The sequence below is a fragment of the Podarcis filfolensis genome (genome assembly GCF_964270895.1).
Source record: "Podarcis filfolensis genome assembly, chromosome: 10".
Lineage (NCBI taxonomy): Eukaryota > Metazoa > Chordata > Lepidosauria > Squamata > Lacertidae > Podarcis > Podarcis filfolensis.
The window spans coordinates 33573809-33589750 of NC_139612.1; the positions used below are offsets into that span (position 1 = coordinate 33573809).

Genomic DNA, 15942 nt, shown 5'->3' on the forward strand with positions numbered 1-15942 from the left:
GACCGTTAGGGCAACGGTCGCTGCGCGCTCCGCCCGGCCCGCGCGTTCCTGTCAGGGCGCGGCGGCCATGAGGCGGTTGTGGCCGTGGCTCGTCTTGGGGCTGGTCGTCCCCGAGGAGAAGCCCGTCAAGCAGAACTTCCAAGCCTACCCCCAGATTACTAACCAGAACTTTATCCGTCAGTACGTGGACGCCCACAACAACTTCCGCACCAAAGTCCAGCCCACCGCTTCCAACATGCTGTACATGGTGTGTCCCCGGCGCGGGTGGAAGGAGGAAAGGGAGCCGTGGGCCTAGCCGGGGTGTGGGTGTGCAGGTAGCGGGCAGTGCCGGATCTACCTATAAGCTAAACAAGCTATAGCAAGCATAGGCAAACTCGGCCCTCCAGGTGTTCTGGGACTACAACTCCCATCATCCCTAGCTAACAGGACCATCCCTAGCTAACAGGGCCAGTGGCCAGGGATGATGGGAGTTGGAGTCCCAAAACATCTGGAGGGCCGAGTTTGCCTATGCCTGAGCTATAGCTTAGGGCCCCACTCTCTCTTAAAAAAAATTTAAAGGGGAAAAAAACGATGTACATTTCCAAAATATATGATAAAAAACAAATGAAATAAAACCTACATACAGCAACAGTGTTTTGTGTTGTGTAGGCTCCTATGATGTAAGTAATGCACCTGCTAGCCTGCTCCCTAAAATATCACTGGCTTTAGATACCTATTAGGTCCGTAAATTACCATATAGCATATTCAACACACAAAAACAGCAACAATTTGTTGTTGACAAAGGACAGCTGGACATATAAAGGGCCCCATTACCTTCAGTAGGTTAGGGCCTCATCAAACCTAAATCCGGCCCTGGGGAAATAAATGTGAATACTTCACTCTGCCCAATTGTGTCACAGATAGCTCAGTTCTGTTCCCCACCACCACCCAAAAAAAATAAAGGCTGCCCCTCCCAAAAAATAATTCCTGGCTACACCCATGAAGGGAGCTGAGACAATTTGCGGTGCCGCTGGAGAGGCAAACCCCTCCCCCTGGCTTCCTCTTGGGCCCTGAAAGGGAGAAACTCCCACTGTCATCCACTACATCTTAAGGACAGTCAATGAACATTGGACCATAGCTGTCAACTTTCAGATTTGAAAATAAGAGATCAGCAGCCTCACCTGTCCCAGGGACAGTCTACGGGATATCTAACAATCCGGGATAGCAGCGGGAAGCATTGGGAAACGGCGCTGGAATAAGGGAATTTCCCGCCAAAAAAAGGAAAGGTTGACAGCTATGCATTGGACGTTTTTGAGACGCAAACCATGGCTGCCCTACAAGTGGGGTAGTGGAGGTGCCTGCCTCGGGCAGCCAGTGTTGGCTGCTATTGAGGGCAGTGAGAAGACCAGACAAGTGTTTAACCAGGAGTAGCAGAGATGGGTAGAACACAGAAGTGAATAATATCACTGTACTCAAACCTTGGTTTCAACTGCTAATTTCCCACCTGGTCATTGTTTAAAACTGCCATTTTCCTTCCCTCCATCCCTGCATTATTCAAACCTCTGTCGTTTTTAAAACTATTTTCCTCTCAGTTCTCTCCATCTCCACTTCACTTTAACTTCTGCTGTTTTAAACCACCAGTTTTCCCATGCCAGGTCATTCATTGGTGGGTGTGCTCCACCTACCTCACTTTGATTTTCATGCAAATCCAGAATTGTGCTAAGGCACTACAAATCCACCAATGAGGGCTGTGCCATATGTCCTTTTTTATGTGTAAAGGAAGACATTATTTGAGAGCTGGGTGGAAAAGATATTGAAAGTGAAATATACTCAGAGTTGAGCGTGAATTTTATGCTCTTTATTCAGCTCGTAGTAGCAATGAATGAAACTTTCCCCAAAACGTCTAGCTATATATACATTATTTACACTATGGGCCCTGTGTGATTGGCTAATTCTGGGCTGCTCCTGTAGGCCAATCAGGTTGCAGATTCACTTCTTCCACAAGGCTGATTGGCTGCTCCTGCAGGCCAATCAGGTCGCAGATTCACTTCCACCTGGAGCTGGATTGGGTGGCTCCTGCAGACCAATCAGACTGCTACATTCTGGATCCTATTGTTCTAGGATTCAGCTCAGTACATAACAGAAAGAAAGACTTGTAATCTGAATTTTGATTGAAATGAAAATGTGACATCGTTACATTTACTAGAGCTGTATAACAAAAATAATTAATAGCTGTGTGTGATACTTTTGTATTTTGCAGACATTTGATCTCGCCTTAGCTAAAATAGCCAGAGAATGGGGAAAGAAATGCATATTTGAATATAACCCAGTTAAGAATATTCACCCTGAATACGCATTTAGGCCGTTTGGAGAAAATATGTACAGGACACCTGCCAGAAGTAAACCATTTGATCCTGCTATTCCTATTTCAGTATTTCATGACGAAGTAAGAAACTACAACTACAGCAGCAACACATGTGAAATGATATGTAGACATTATCTTCAGGTAAGTTGTATTATCCACTGGTCAGATTGTCAACCATTTTTCTATCTTCAGAAACAGAAGCACCTTAAGGTTAGACATTTTCCTGGCACATGCAAATAATGAATACAGCTCTTAATCAGACACCAAAGATTTAACAGTTATCACCCCCAAATTAACAGAAATAGTATTCCATTTACAAGTCAACCAGGATGATTGAATACTAACATAAAACATAAAGGTACCTTTAGCCAAATGACAATAAAGAGAGGAGGAGTCTGAAGAGAAACTGAATTATTACATAACGTAGTTTATATTATATAATCTACTTTTTTCCAGGTTGTTTGGGCTAATACTTATAAAGTTGGCTGTGCTGTTATTCTCTGTCATCGATCACAAGATGGAAGGAGGAATAGTGCGACATTTGTGTGCAATTATGGTCCATCGTAAGTTAATGAATGTTAAAGAGATCCAAACTTGTGTTTACACAAAGTGTTCTAACTTGCAGAATTGCATGAGTATTCACAGTTGAATTAAGGAGCAATCTTAACTGCTCTTTACAGAGCTATAGAACCATTGGTGCATCTGCAGTTCTGCCATGCACAATGACTGGGACAGAAAGTACAGGACAAGCATATCACTGTGCCAGCCTCTGCCAGCGTGTAGGTGGCAGCTCAGTCCCTCCCCACCCATTTAAAATTGCTATCAGTGGGAACCCCACAGGCATCACCCCACTGGCAGCAACCAGAAGGAAGCTGACAGGCCTGTAGGGCTGGGCAAAGGTACACCCTTTCCTAATCCAAACCTCCCTAGCCTGGTGTAAAGGAGGTTGGATTGCTTTCTTACTGTATGTATGTATTGCGTCTTTTACTGTTGATTGCAAAGCAAACAGAATACTCAACTGCTGTTTTCGAGCCATTTCTATGATTAACAATTATTTCTGTTATCCAAATGGTTAGACATACAAAATGTGATTAATAAGACATTCACAATTTTAGTTCTGTTACAACTGTAGTTTAAAATTTTATTGTATTGTAAGTACCGTACTCTTCCATGTATAAGACAAAGTTTTTTTACTCTAAAGTTATGTTCAAAAACTTGCCTCGTCTTATAGAAGGATAGTGAATGGGGTGGACGGGTGATTGGCTGCAGCTGCAAGCAGGAGCATGTCAGCGACAATTGTTGGCTGCTAGAAGGGCTGCTTTGGATTGGCTGCTGCTTCTCTAATTGGGTTGGTGATTGGCTTCTGCAGCAAACACTGCTGTTGATTGGCTGTCGCTGCCATGATTGGTGGCTGCTGTTCTGGGACACGCGTGATTGCCAGTGGACAGCTTTTTTCAGTCGGGTAAGAATTTTTTTGCTGGGGAAGGGTCTGTTTGCAATTGGCTGTCACTCAACAACTCTGAGACATCTCCCCCCCCCCCATTTTCTTAAATTTGAGTCCCCAAAAATAGGGGGCGTCTTATAGATGCTGTTATTGTTAGTAGATGGTGGGGGAGATTCAAGCTTTGACTGCTTTGCTCTTGGAGGTGAACAACCTTTCTCAGCAGATCTTGGTCGCTTGTCATGACCATTTTGTCGCTGTCTCACTGACTACGGAGGTTCAAAGTAGAGGTAAACGGAGACAAAAGAGAACTTATCTTTTATGGCCGCAACTCCTCTGCTACTCCTCCTCCACTGCTCAGCATAACCCAATCTTCAAGGCGGCGTTACTAATCAGCAGAAGGTTTGAATATCCTTGTTGATACGTATATTGGCCAACCATAGAAGTAAAACGATTAAAACTTCTAACAGAGGTAAAATGATTTAAAAGTCTAATAAAAACAGCTAAAAAGACGGCTGTAAAAGGCTATAAAAGGCTATAAAAGGTTTGTAATCCGGAGGGTTCATGAAGGAGAAGTTGTTACAGCCGCCATCTTCCCCCCAATCAAATTAACATAGCCTATAGATGGGGAAGTCTTATAGACGGAAAAGTAGTGTGTTGTCTGCTTAGCAGGGAGGAGCCATCGGTCATAAAATGCGTCCTTCTATGAAGAAGCTTCTTGGTTCAGTCCTCAGTATCTCCGCTTAAATAATCATGTACCAGGTGCTGGCGAAATACCTGACATTCCAGGAGAATCACCAAATCAGCTTCATGCACCCAAGAAGTGGGCTCTGGTCCATGAAAACTTAGATTAAAATAATTTTTTTACAATGGCACTTTTTGTAGTTTTGACTACTACAGGAGACCATTTTTTGTGTTTTTAACAGTATTGCAAGTCACTTGGAGACCTTTAGGTAACAAGCAACTAAAGTTAATAAATAATAATACCACAGATACCCTTTTGCAACTTTACTACACAAACCTTGTAGGTCACCAATCCAATCCCCTACATGAGGGCTGCACTCGCTCACAGGTGAACTTCTGGGGCATTATACCTACAGTGAGTGGGGCCAGAGGCAAAAGAGGGCATGGCAGTAGATGAAACATTTACCTTTGCACAGTAGGCCATGTTCCAGTGACCAAGAGAGACCCAAGCAAATAGATCAGTGTTGCAGAGCCAATACTGGTGACACTGGCACTTTGACAGGGCAACAGCAAGATTTTGGTTAAATGGGTGCACCAGCAAAACCACCGGATTTACTCCACTGCTGTTCCCTCACAACCCAATCTTGCCTTTGCTTCATCCTCTTAAGCGGCAGTGATGTCAGTACTGTATCAGAAGGGTAGGTCTGCAGCACCATACTGGTCACTCCTGCCAGCCATGAAAAGCCAGAGGTCTCTATAACCTGTTCATATCCACATTTCTTAGTCTTTCGGCCAGTGCAAAGCTGGAAGGGAGTGTGGCCCAGGCAGAATTGTAAAGCCAGGAAAGGATTAGAGGGATGCATTCAGCACCCAGGACTGAGGTTGTCCACTCTTCACAGTTTGTTAGCATCTGTAACTTTTATTATATTTATCATAGCCTTCGTTTTAATTTTCAGTAACTTTGTGTACTTAATTTGTTATTACTTTAATAAACTTTTGTTCTTTAGGATGGAAGTTGGAATTCAACCATATAAACCAGGAAGGCCATGTAGTAACTGCCCAGAAGACAGGTGTCAAAATAGACTCTGTAGTAAGTATAGTGAATGATGCAAATGTTCATGATAAAGATTATTTAAACCATCAAATATGTTGGTTTTTGAGTTCCATTTGTATCATCTCTAGAAGGACATTCTAATGTGCTTAAGGCATGGAACGCAGGAAAGGCGAGTAGTGTTCTGGTATTCACCTCTTTGCTTTGTCCCATGTCAGTCAATCCTTTGGGAAAAGGGGAATGATTGTGCTTTGGTGCACTGTTGCAGTAGAGAGATAACAGTTGCTTCCTTCCTTAATATAGGTGACCTAGGTTCTTTTGAGAGGGATCTCATAGGAAGTCAGTGTCTCTGGGTGCTATAGACTACAAAGCTGCATTTTCAGTCATTCCTGAAAAGTGGTCCTTAAAATATTGTTGTCAATACTAGTACTGAGCTAGTGTAGAGAAACAAAAGGGAACATTCCATTATACCTATTAGTAGTTCTGTTCATGATTCAAGAAATCACATTCAGATATTTTACTGATTAATTGGTGTTCAGGTTTAAAGCTTTACACATGACTATATCTTATAAAAGTATGTGATTGCAAGGATACATAGAGTGCCTTTTGATTAGAGCAAAAGGTAAGTGAGAAAACACAGTGCTCCCTGTTGCTAGCTCATCAAAAATTATTACGTATCTGTTGGTTACTGCATACACAAATTATTGCCTGTTATTACCTGTACTTTGCCCATGTCTCTGTGGTTTTGAAAGGTGTCTAATGATTGTGGTGGTAGCCACCACTGTGTACCTCTGGACAAGGTATTACTGAAAACCAAATAAAATACAGTGGTACCTCGGGATGCGAACGGGATCCGTTCCGGAGCCCCGTTCGCATCCCGAATGGAACGGAAGATGCAACGGCATGCGTGTGCGGGTCACATTTTGCCGCTTCCGCACATGCGCGTGACGTCATTTTGAGCGTCTGCGCATGCGCGAGCAGTGAAACCCGGAAGTAACGCACTCCGTTACTTCCTGGTTGCTGTGGAGCGCAACTCGAACGGGCTCAACCAGAAGCACATTTAACTCGAGGTATGATTGTACCTTCTTCCTTTCAGCTTCCAGATTATAGAAAAAAGGTTATAGGCAGGACAGCAGATAGACTACAGTCTGAGCCTTCAAGTCATCAGTATTGGCGGGCAGTGGTGGTGGCAGAATTTCACTGTAATTTTGTTATTAAAATTGGTTACTCACCTTACTCTTAACTTAAAACCTAATAGACTTGGGGTAAGGAGGGGGGCTTTCAACTTACCAGGTATTTATCAAATAAATCACTGTACATTTTGGATGCTGAAATTTAATGGAAATGCTTTCACGTTTCCTGTCATATGGCTGAAAATAAAAACTCATAGCAAAATGCTAACATTTTAAAAGCCTTTTTTCACTTGTTACAACTATTTCCCTTTTGCAGGAAATTCTGAACGCGAAAAAGTAAACAACCGTATGTATTACATTTGTTTTATACTTTAATTTACTTAAAGAACAAAATTCAAATTCAGTGAAACTTTTTTATTTTTTTAAAAAAAATAGGCTATTCACGATGGCATCCAACCTCTAAAATCAAGTTTATATGTGATGACTTCTGCATCGCTGTTGCAGTTTTAAGGCCATTATTAATGTTTGTAGCATTTGTAGCTGTTTACATCTTAAAACTCCATTATCCAGGTTTAGTTTTGAATACTAGGATAGGTTACTGAGCATATTTACATGAATGATAAAGATTATATTCCTGCATTTTATATTAAAGTAGATTTGCTTTGCTGCATTGTTTCACATGTTATTTTGTGTTTTCTCAAACTGTATAAATTTATCTGTTACATATTAATGTAATATTAAGTATTTTTAAACTGGAAAGATAAATTTAAAATAAAATATATGGTTATCTTGAATATTTTGTACAAATAAAAATTAAGCGTATTAAATTGGTTGGCATCTGTCTGTCTCAGGAGACAATGAAGCAGTGTGCCTTTGGGGGTGAGGTCAAGCTGTTGGAAGGTTGCATCACCTGCTGTGGCTGTAAAGACCTATGTGGGAAAGACCAATTTTGTTGCAGCTGGGGCAAATTAAGGCGTTCAGTTGTGCTGCTGCAGATGCACATACATTTCTCCACTCACTCTTACCTCCAGTTCTATTCAATATGTATTACACTATATGAGGGCGTATTCTGTTGTGGCTTCCCATCTTTGGAATGTTGTCCCCAAGGAAGCCTGCCTGGAAATTGCATTTACTACCATTTCAGCAACAGGGAAAATATTTGTTTTCCCAGGCTTTCAAAAACTGCTAGTATAAACATTTTAACTTAAAAGAGTTTGATTTTACTGTCTATTTGAATGGGCTGTGGCTGCTTTAGTTTATTAACTTTATTATTATCAGTTGTTAAATTGAAGGGTTTTTAAAAATAGTTTTTTAGTACTGTTAGCTGCCCTGGGGCCATGAATTTATGTTGAAAGTGCAGGATATAAATTATGTAAAAAAAATATTCTGTATATAATATCCATAACAAGATGTAAGTCCTTCCACTTAGATCTCCTTATAACAGCACAATTTTGGATGTATATTAAGGTAGATCAAAAATGCTTTCTCTCTTTTAGCAATGTCTCTTTTCAAAGTCTAGTTTTAAACTTTTAATTTATTTGAATGTGTTTCTCTTGGGGAGGAGTGGAGAGAGTGTGGAGCACTGGCTATCTTCTAGTCCAGGGTTTCCCAAACTTGGGTCCCCAGCTGTTGTTGGACTACAACTCCCATCATCCTTCCCTACCAGGACCTGTCCTCAGGGGTAATGGGAGTTGTACATGTTGCACATGTTGACTGAACAACAAATGCTCCCCACACCAAGAGCATGAGTATTAAAGCAAAGAATTTGCCATTCCACTGCACTGAGTCTTCAAGTTGAACTCCTCCATTGCAATCCTTTTTTGGATGCTTTGGCAGGTTTTGCTGTCCGAACTCTCTGAATTCATCTGCGACTGCAGCATTCTGTCATAGCCACCTGAAAAACACTTAAATATATATATATATTAAGACCTGATAAGAGTCCAGCTGATGAAGACCAGCACTGAAAGCATGACTTAGGCTCAAGTAGCTTCTGAATGGAATTGCTTGGGATTCGCCAGTAAAGAGTACCCGCTTCCCCCGCAGCATTTCAGCTGAACCACAGTTCAGATGGATTTAACACAACCACAGTAGCCAATTCGCATATGTATGGACTGAAATAGCGGGGGAGACAGAGAGGAGAGATAGAAAAGGACCCGCAAATGTCCCCTTTAAAAAGAGAGGAGAGCGGGAAGAGGCCCAGTGCACAAACCGGGAAAGAGAATCGTTCCGGAGATGGAGGTAGAGCCTCGAGAATGGCTGGTGCTGTTTAAAGCAGCAAGAGGTTTCTGAGCTCCGCACTTAACATCTCGGTGCGAGTCTCGTCCGTGCAGGTGGAGCTCGGCAGCTGGTGGGGTCACAACCAAGCAAAGGAACGGCGGAAGCGTTCTAAGTGGAGGGCGGGGGTTCGGCACCGGGGCGGGAGGCAGTAGCGCCGCCTGAGGCCGTTAGGGAGCAACGGTCTCTCCGCGCGCGTCCCTAACTCCTCGCCGCAGCCATGAGGCGCTTCTGGCCGTGCGCCGTCGTGCTGGGGCTGCTCGCCGTCGAGGGCGTGCGCGGCGCGCAGAAATTCGCCACCTATCCCAAAATCACCAACAAGACCTTCATCGACGAGTATATTAACGCGCACAACGATCACCGCAGCCAAGTCCAGCCCCCCGCTTCCAACATGCTGTTCATGGTGGGTGTCCCGGGCGCGGGGTGGGAGGAGGAAAGGAGAGCCCTCGTTTCCAGTTGGGCGCTTCCCATTGAACCCGCCGCCACCTTTTCTTTCGGAGGGCTCCTTGCCTGCGGTTTAAAAAGGCAGATCCTTCAGGTCACGCCTTTGGGCATTGTAAGATGACGGTCTCAGGCAGAACAACAACAAAAAAGTTCCTTTCAGTAGCACCTTAAAAGGTAAAGGGACCCCTGACCATTAGGTCCAGTCGTGGCCGACTCTGGGGTTGCGGCGCTCATCTTGCTTTACTGGCCGAGGGAGCCGGCGTACAGCTTCTGGGTCATGTGACCAGCATGACTGAGCCGCTTCTGGTGAACCAGAGCAGCGCATGAAAACGCTGTTTACTTTCCCGTCGGAGTGGTACCTATTTATCTACTTGCACTTTGACGTGCTTTCGAACTGCTAGGTTGGCAGGAGCTGGGACCAAACAACGGGAGCTCACCCCGTCGCGGGGATTTGAACCGCCAAACTTCTGATCAGCAAGCCCTAGGCTCTGTGGTTTAACCCACAGCACCACCCGCCAACTAAGTTTGTTCTTGGTATGAGCTTCCGTGTGTGTGCACACTTCTTCAGTAACTAGGTCTCAGGCAGCTCATTGTGGTGGTTATATCTGGGAAGGGATGAAGGACCCTGGTGAGGTTTTCTGCCTCAGATTGCGAAGTAACCGCAGCAGCTCGAGGCTGAGAATAGTCACTGGTAGTTTTCTTTTCTTTTGGCGTTAACGCCCTTTGACCCGCCTCTGAAAGCTGTATGTGTAATTCACATGGTAGAATGAGAATAGATAGCTGGCTCTTTAAAAGCCCGGCAGGTATTATACTTACTGGTGCCAGTGAAGTAATATTTAAGTAAAGGATCTACCAGTGTGAGAGATAAGATCATAAAGGGAAGGCAAAGTGACTAACATTAAAACCAATTAAGCACATTCAATAAAACCATCTAAAAACATAACTAAACAATTAAAAGGGGGCAGAACTTGTTTGTTTTAGTGAGACTGAAGACGTGTTATCCATTAGAAGTGGGAAATGTTATTAAAAGCTGTGTGCATGATACTTTTCTGTTTTGCAGAGTTTTGATCTAGGTTTAGCTAAAATAGCGAGAGCATGGGGACGGAAATGCATTTTTGGACATAATCCAAACAGAAAAGTCCACCCTGAAACTAAATATCAGCCATTTGGAGAAAATATATGGCGGGGATCTGCCTCCAGCCAACCATTTAATGCTGCTGCTGCCATTAATGCATTTTACAGTGAAGTACAATACTATACCTACGATGACCACACATGTTCCAAAGTATGTGGTCATTATACTCAGGTAAGTTTCATCTTCATCTGCTTAGAAAATTTTAACCAAAACTTAAAGAACTTGAGTAATTTGAGACTCTGGATGCTTCCAGACTGTCATATTTTGATGTGATTCAGTCACATCCTGGCAAATTCAAGCTGTGCAATTAAAGTTAATTTGGAGCTCTTGCAAAAAAAAACCTGCTTCCCCAAAAGACTGGACTTTTTGCAGTCAGAAAAGTGATGGGGAAATGCCCTGGAAAGTGAGGCATAACATTTGCTTCACACAATGCTGTCTAATAATCTCTCCACAAATAAATCAGGATGAATGCTAATTAAATAGCCAACACTATCAAATCTTCAAACAAATCAGGTTGAACATTCATTAAACAGGCCGTCTGGAAGTGACCTCTGTAATCATACTTTGTGAAATAATCATATTCCTACCATCACAATAGAAACTGCTTACTTATAAAATGCATTGAATGCTTGAAGTTAATTAATTGACAACTTTCAGAAAATGGTCCCCACTTCAGTTTCAGTTCTGTAGGGTTTTTTGAATAGCTAGAAGTTCTAACATCTATAAAAACTCTGAGCTACTAGCAATGGGCCAGCACTAAGTGTTGCAGGGCTTATGCATGGCAAGTTCTTACCATGAGAATTAAAGGCAAATTGTCTTAAGACAACCCTTCTTTTAATGTCCTGTTCTGCTCTTTGCAGGTGTGTAGTTTACCCATGCAAAAAGCAACAAAGGTATAATTTACAAAGAAATGACCCCCTTGGTCATGACACACAGCAGACAAACAACTCCAAAATAAATATTAAACATTTGTTTGTAGTACTTTTGTACCCCTTGTTTGTTAAAGTTGCACAAAGCAGTTTGATAATACTGATTAACAACTGTAACAACCCAAATTCAGTAGAAATAATTGCTAAGCTATCAGCACAAATTACTGACAAATAGGGCAGGAAGCCCAAAGGTGTTTTATTCAATAGCCATGCTATTATTCTAAAACAAAACATTAAAAGTTAGTGTGTGGATCTGTTGAAGTTTGGTAGGGCATGATATTTCCTAACAAATGTCTCTTTGTAACACAACATACTGAGTTTGTAGCATCCTTCTCTATCAATTGCATCAAAATCAATAATAATTAAATATTCAATTGGGGATAGTGTTCTGTTGCTTTATATTGGAGAACCATTATTTTATCCTCACAAATATTTTGGTTACATATTTCCCTGGCACAGGCAATGATCAACACAGTTGCTCACCTTGAGCAATGAATGAGCAATGAATATTTACCGTAATTTTAGATACTATATTTCCATCGCTCAAGATGAGCAGAAATCATACGCCATTTTACATCATAACTGTCAACTTTTCCCTTTTCTTGTGAGGAATCCTATTCGGAATATGTTTTACATATATATTTTAAGAACATAAGACAAACACCCGTGGTCCATCTAGTTAAGCATTTTCACAGTGACCAACCAGATTAGGGTACTTGAATATAAGCTTTGAATTCTTATATAATATAAAGATGCCTATAGCCAAATGCCAAGTGAGGGCAGGAATGTGGAGAGAAGCTGATTGCTAGAAATGGTAACTATTAACACAACTTGTACCTTTATCTTATATAATAAAACATATCCTTTCCAGGTTGTTTGGGCTGATTCTTACAAGGTTGGCTGTGCTATTGTTTACTGCTCTCGAGCAACAGATGGAGAGAGAAATGTTTTGCATTTCGTGTGCAATTATGCTCCAGCGTAAGTTAACAAATGCTAAAGAGAGTGTGTTGACACTTAGCAGTCTAAAATTCATGTGATGGGCAGCTACAGGTGATTTGGAGGAAATCAGGCCTGTTAGGTAGAGCTTCCCCTCCGCTGCCATCACAGGACAGTACATATGACATCAAACATCTTTATAAGCTTTTTTTTTGGGGGGGGGACTTTTCACCAGGGGTTTCAAATCATCTGCAAACAACAAATGTGAAACCAAATGCAAGGGTTATCATTGCAAGGGTTGTTTTTGTGACTTCAGTAACTCCTACTTCATGGACCCTTTGCCAATATATATATAATGAATGGTCAGATTCTGCAAAAGACCCTCTTTTTACCCTTTTTGAGGGTAAAAAGGTGGTGGTGGAGAAACCATTACTGCTGCCACTACTATCATGGCAGCAAAGAATGCTTTTAAACATTAAAAAAATAGAACAGCTGGTAGGAGGAGTGTAGGAGAAAAGGGGCCTGCAGGTGAAAAGAAGACAGGAGTAGCACTGCTACCACAAATAGGAGGTTGGGACATAAAATTCAGCAAGCGTCATTGTGCGGGACATCAGCTAGATTGTGCTGACAGCCCTCTGAAGTCAGAGCCTTCCAGCATTAGCATATACATACTTTATACATGGTGTCTCTCTACAAATGTCTTTGACATCTGCATTTTGCCCTAATGTTCTTTGGCCTCTGAATTGCTGTCATGTTCCCCTGTACTTCCCCTGTACAATTCCTAGCTCCAGTCCATTCCCATTTGGACATTCAAGTTTTTCATCATTCCTGGGAGGTGAGCTGTCCTGAACTGGATATTCCTTATAAAAACTGGTCAGTCAGCCTTTTGATTTTAAATGCCAACTGCCTGCGTCCATTCTTGTTAGAGTGGTCCCTTTTTAAGCATGTCTGGCTTGTCCTGAAACATTAACAAATCCACCACTGCAAATCCACCTGTCTAGCTGGCCCTGTGCAAGGAATGAGAAGCATTTGAAAGAAATCTATCTTGAAGGGCCTGGTTTTCCCACCTAGCAATAAAAATTTTGCTGCCAGGACCTCATGACTACATTTTGCCACATCATTTGTGCCAACGTGCACCACACACTCCTTTCCAGCACTATCTTATCAGGATATCTAAATGATGTTTGCCACCCACAACCTTTCCACCATTGTTTACAGATGTATATGTCTTGCTTTTATTTATTGCTACTGTTGATTTTTATAACACAAAAGTACAATTTTGAGACATGTCTGTTTGTCAGGACATTTACAGCATCGAGCACAAGTCATTTGTATCTCTGATCAAATGAAAGAATCGATCCCTTACATCTGTTTCCTTAAGATTATTTCGGAAAGCTTTAACCTTTGTTCAAGCACAGGTGTTTCTATAGCTGGCTGACCCTTGCAAGAGTGTTCAAGTGAATAGTGTGAAAGGTGATAAGGTAACTTAAATAACTTCACAATGTAAGACCACTCATTTGAGAGCATTGTTACCAGGGTGACTTGGACCACTTCAGTATTCTCTGTATGAGATCCAGATTGTAGTGACCAAAGGCAATGGTGTGTCTGAACTAGGCATAATACCTAAATATATTTGGCAGCTCTCTTCTGTGTAAGTCAGTTTTTATATCCATTCCTTCACATTCAAAGACTTGTCACCTCTTCCAGCTCAACATACTCCACTGTGATATTTGGTCTTGTGTGTTGATGCCTTTATACCTAGGATTGCATTCCCTCTCAGACAATTTTACAGGAACTGCATGACAGTGATGGGTAGGGCCAGAGACAAAAATAGGAAGAATAATGGATGTGACTTTTACCTTTGTACAGTAGGCTTCCATCCAGACAAAAGCCAGACAAACACCCATCACCATAAGTAAGAGGCATGATCACAGTTCAAGGACTCATTACAGCCAGAAAAATCATTCAAGAGTGCAGAGGTAGGGCTGATGAGGCCCTTGGAAAAATTCAAGGACCAGATGGAGAGGCCTGGAAGGCTGCATTTGGCCCCCAGACCTAGACAACTTATTCGTTACATCTAAAATCTTTAATTATATGACCAGTAGCTTGCATTTTAATTTTCAGTTTAGCTTTGTGTACTGAATACATAATGTTACATAATATTTTGTTCTTTAGGGGCAATTACCGGGGCGTTCGTCCTTATAAAAGAGGATCATCATGTAGCAAGTGCCCAGAAGGAGACACTTGTCAAAATCAACTCTGCAGTAAGTATGATGATAAACTATCATATTTTTAAAAATGTATTTATTTAGATAATTTCTATATTGCTTAACACATCTGGGGGGGGAATAAGTGACTTGCAGCGTACCTTTAAAAACTACAAATACAATACAGTGGTACCTTGGGATAAATGCTTAATTCGTTCCGGACGTCCGTTCTTAACCTGAAACTGTTCTTAACCTGAAACACCACTTTAGCCTATGGTGCCTCCTGCTGCTGCTGCGCCGCCACTGTACGATTTCTGTTCTCATCCTGAAGCAAAGTTCATAACCCGAGGTACTATTTCTGGGTTAGCGGAGTCTGTAACCTGAAGCGTATGTAACCCGAGGAAATACTCTTCCATTATATGACAGAAAATAAACCCAAGGTAAAATAGTAACATTTTTAAAGCTTTCTTTTGCTTGTTATATGTATTTTCTCTCTTTTCCAGGAAATTCTGAACGTGATAAAGAAAGGAGTGAGAGTATGTATTACATTTTTATTTTGTTGTTTAAATTTAGAGCAAAATTCACATTCAGTAAAAATTACCTTCTTTTTTTAAAATATAGATTATAAACGATGGAATCCACCGTATGATTTCCACATTACCTGTGATGAATCCTGTATTGCTGTTGCAGTTTTAAGGCCATTATTAATGTTTGTAGCATTTGCAGTTGTTTACTACTTAAAATTACGTTATCCAGGTTTAAATTTAAAACATTAATCTCCAATATGCACATAAAACACACAACCATTTTCTTTGAGTATCTTAGCTAACAGAGCACATTAACACAAATGCTAATATTATTTTCTTGTGTTTTATATTGTAAAACTAAATTTGGCTTGTTTTATTGCTTCATATCATATTTTGTGTTTTTTTTCAAAATTGTAAAAAGTTCTGTTTCATATTGATTCATTGTGAATATTTTTAAGTCTGTAAGATATTAATATAATATAAAATATATGGTCATATATTGTATGTTAAATACCATGTAAAAAATAAAGATCAAGCATATTAAAATAAGCTTAATTATTTGACATGATTAAGCTATACACGAGTCCTTTTTTCTTCTTCCAAAATCACGAAGCAACAATTTTTAGTGTTCTACTTTAGTTTTATACATGCCTTTATAAATTTAATATGATTTTTTAAAACTGCTGTGGAATAGAAGCTTGAGACAGTTATTATTGCTAAGTAGCTGAGTCCTGTGATTGTTAGCTAGCCAGGTTTTGTTTCTGCTAAAATACGTTAATGATAAAATTACACAGTGGAATGGGTGCGCACTAAGATAAAGTTTGTTTGATTTTTAAG

At 41.1% G+C, this 15942-nt stretch overlaps 2 protein-coding genes and 1 long non-coding RNA gene across 5 annotated transcripts; 2 read left to right on the top strand and 1 right to left on the bottom strand.

Annotated features, from left to right (window-relative positions):
* Window positions 1–67: 67 nt before the first annotated feature.
* LOC310743947 (glioma pathogenesis-related protein 1-like) lies at window positions 68–7480 on the top strand (the record flags this gene model as incomplete). Its single annotated transcript, XM_083574708.1, has 6 exons — window positions 68–247; window positions 2240–2485; window positions 2801–2907; window positions 5477–5559; window positions 6970–6999; window positions 7089–7480. 6 exons carry the CDS (start codon window positions 68–70, stop codon window positions 7253–7255), a joined length of 813 nt encoding a protein of 270 aa, XP_083430834.1. The 3' UTR covers window positions 7256–7480.
* A 689-nt stretch (window positions 7481–8169) lies between these two features.
* On the bottom strand, window positions 8170–8943 carry LOC310744017. The gene is made up of 2 exons (XR_014539347.1): window positions 8615–8943; window positions 8170–8582 (listed from the first exon to the last, which is right to left on the bottom strand). It is a non-coding gene; the product is annotated as an uncharacterized lncRNA (long non-coding RNA).
* Window positions 8944–9065: 122 nt separating this feature from the next.
* Window positions 9066–15651, top strand: LOC310743949 (GLIPR1-like protein 1). 3 transcript variants are annotated; one of them, XM_083574711.1, is made up of 7 exons: window positions 9067–9330; window positions 10432–10677; window positions 12307–12413; window positions 13157–13206; window positions 14547–14635; window positions 15082–15114; window positions 15200–15651. In XM_083574711.1, exons 1-7 carry the CDS (start codon window positions 9148–9150, stop codon window positions 15272–15274), a joined length of 783 nt encoding a protein of 260 aa, XP_083430837.1. In that variant the 5' UTR covers window positions 9067–9147; the 3' UTR covers window positions 15275–15651. The 3 variants fall into 3 exon arrangements, with proteins under 3 accessions (XP_083430838.1, XP_083430837.1, XP_083430836.1); XM_083574712.1 differs by lacking the exon at window positions 12307–12413 and having other exon boundaries at window positions 9066–9330; XM_083574710.1 differs by lacking the exon at window positions 13157–13206 and having other exon boundaries at window positions 9071–9330.
* Window positions 15652–15942: the final 291 nt, after the last annotated feature.

Bases quoted from the DNA above. Each gene is read 5' to 3' on its own strand.
- LOC310743949 (XM_083574710.1), top strand. From the start codon at position 9,148: ATGAGGCGCTTCTGGCCGTGCGCCGTCGTGCTGGGGCTGCTCGCCGTC. The intron at 9,331-10,431 runs GTGGGTGTCCCG...TCTGTTTTGCAG, and splicing joins CTTCCAACATGCTGTTCATG to AGTTTTGATCTAGGTTTAGC. The intron at 14,636-15,081 runs GTAAGTATGATG...TCTCTTTTCCAG, and splicing joins TTGTCAAAATCAACTCTGCA to GAAATTCTGAACGTGATAAA.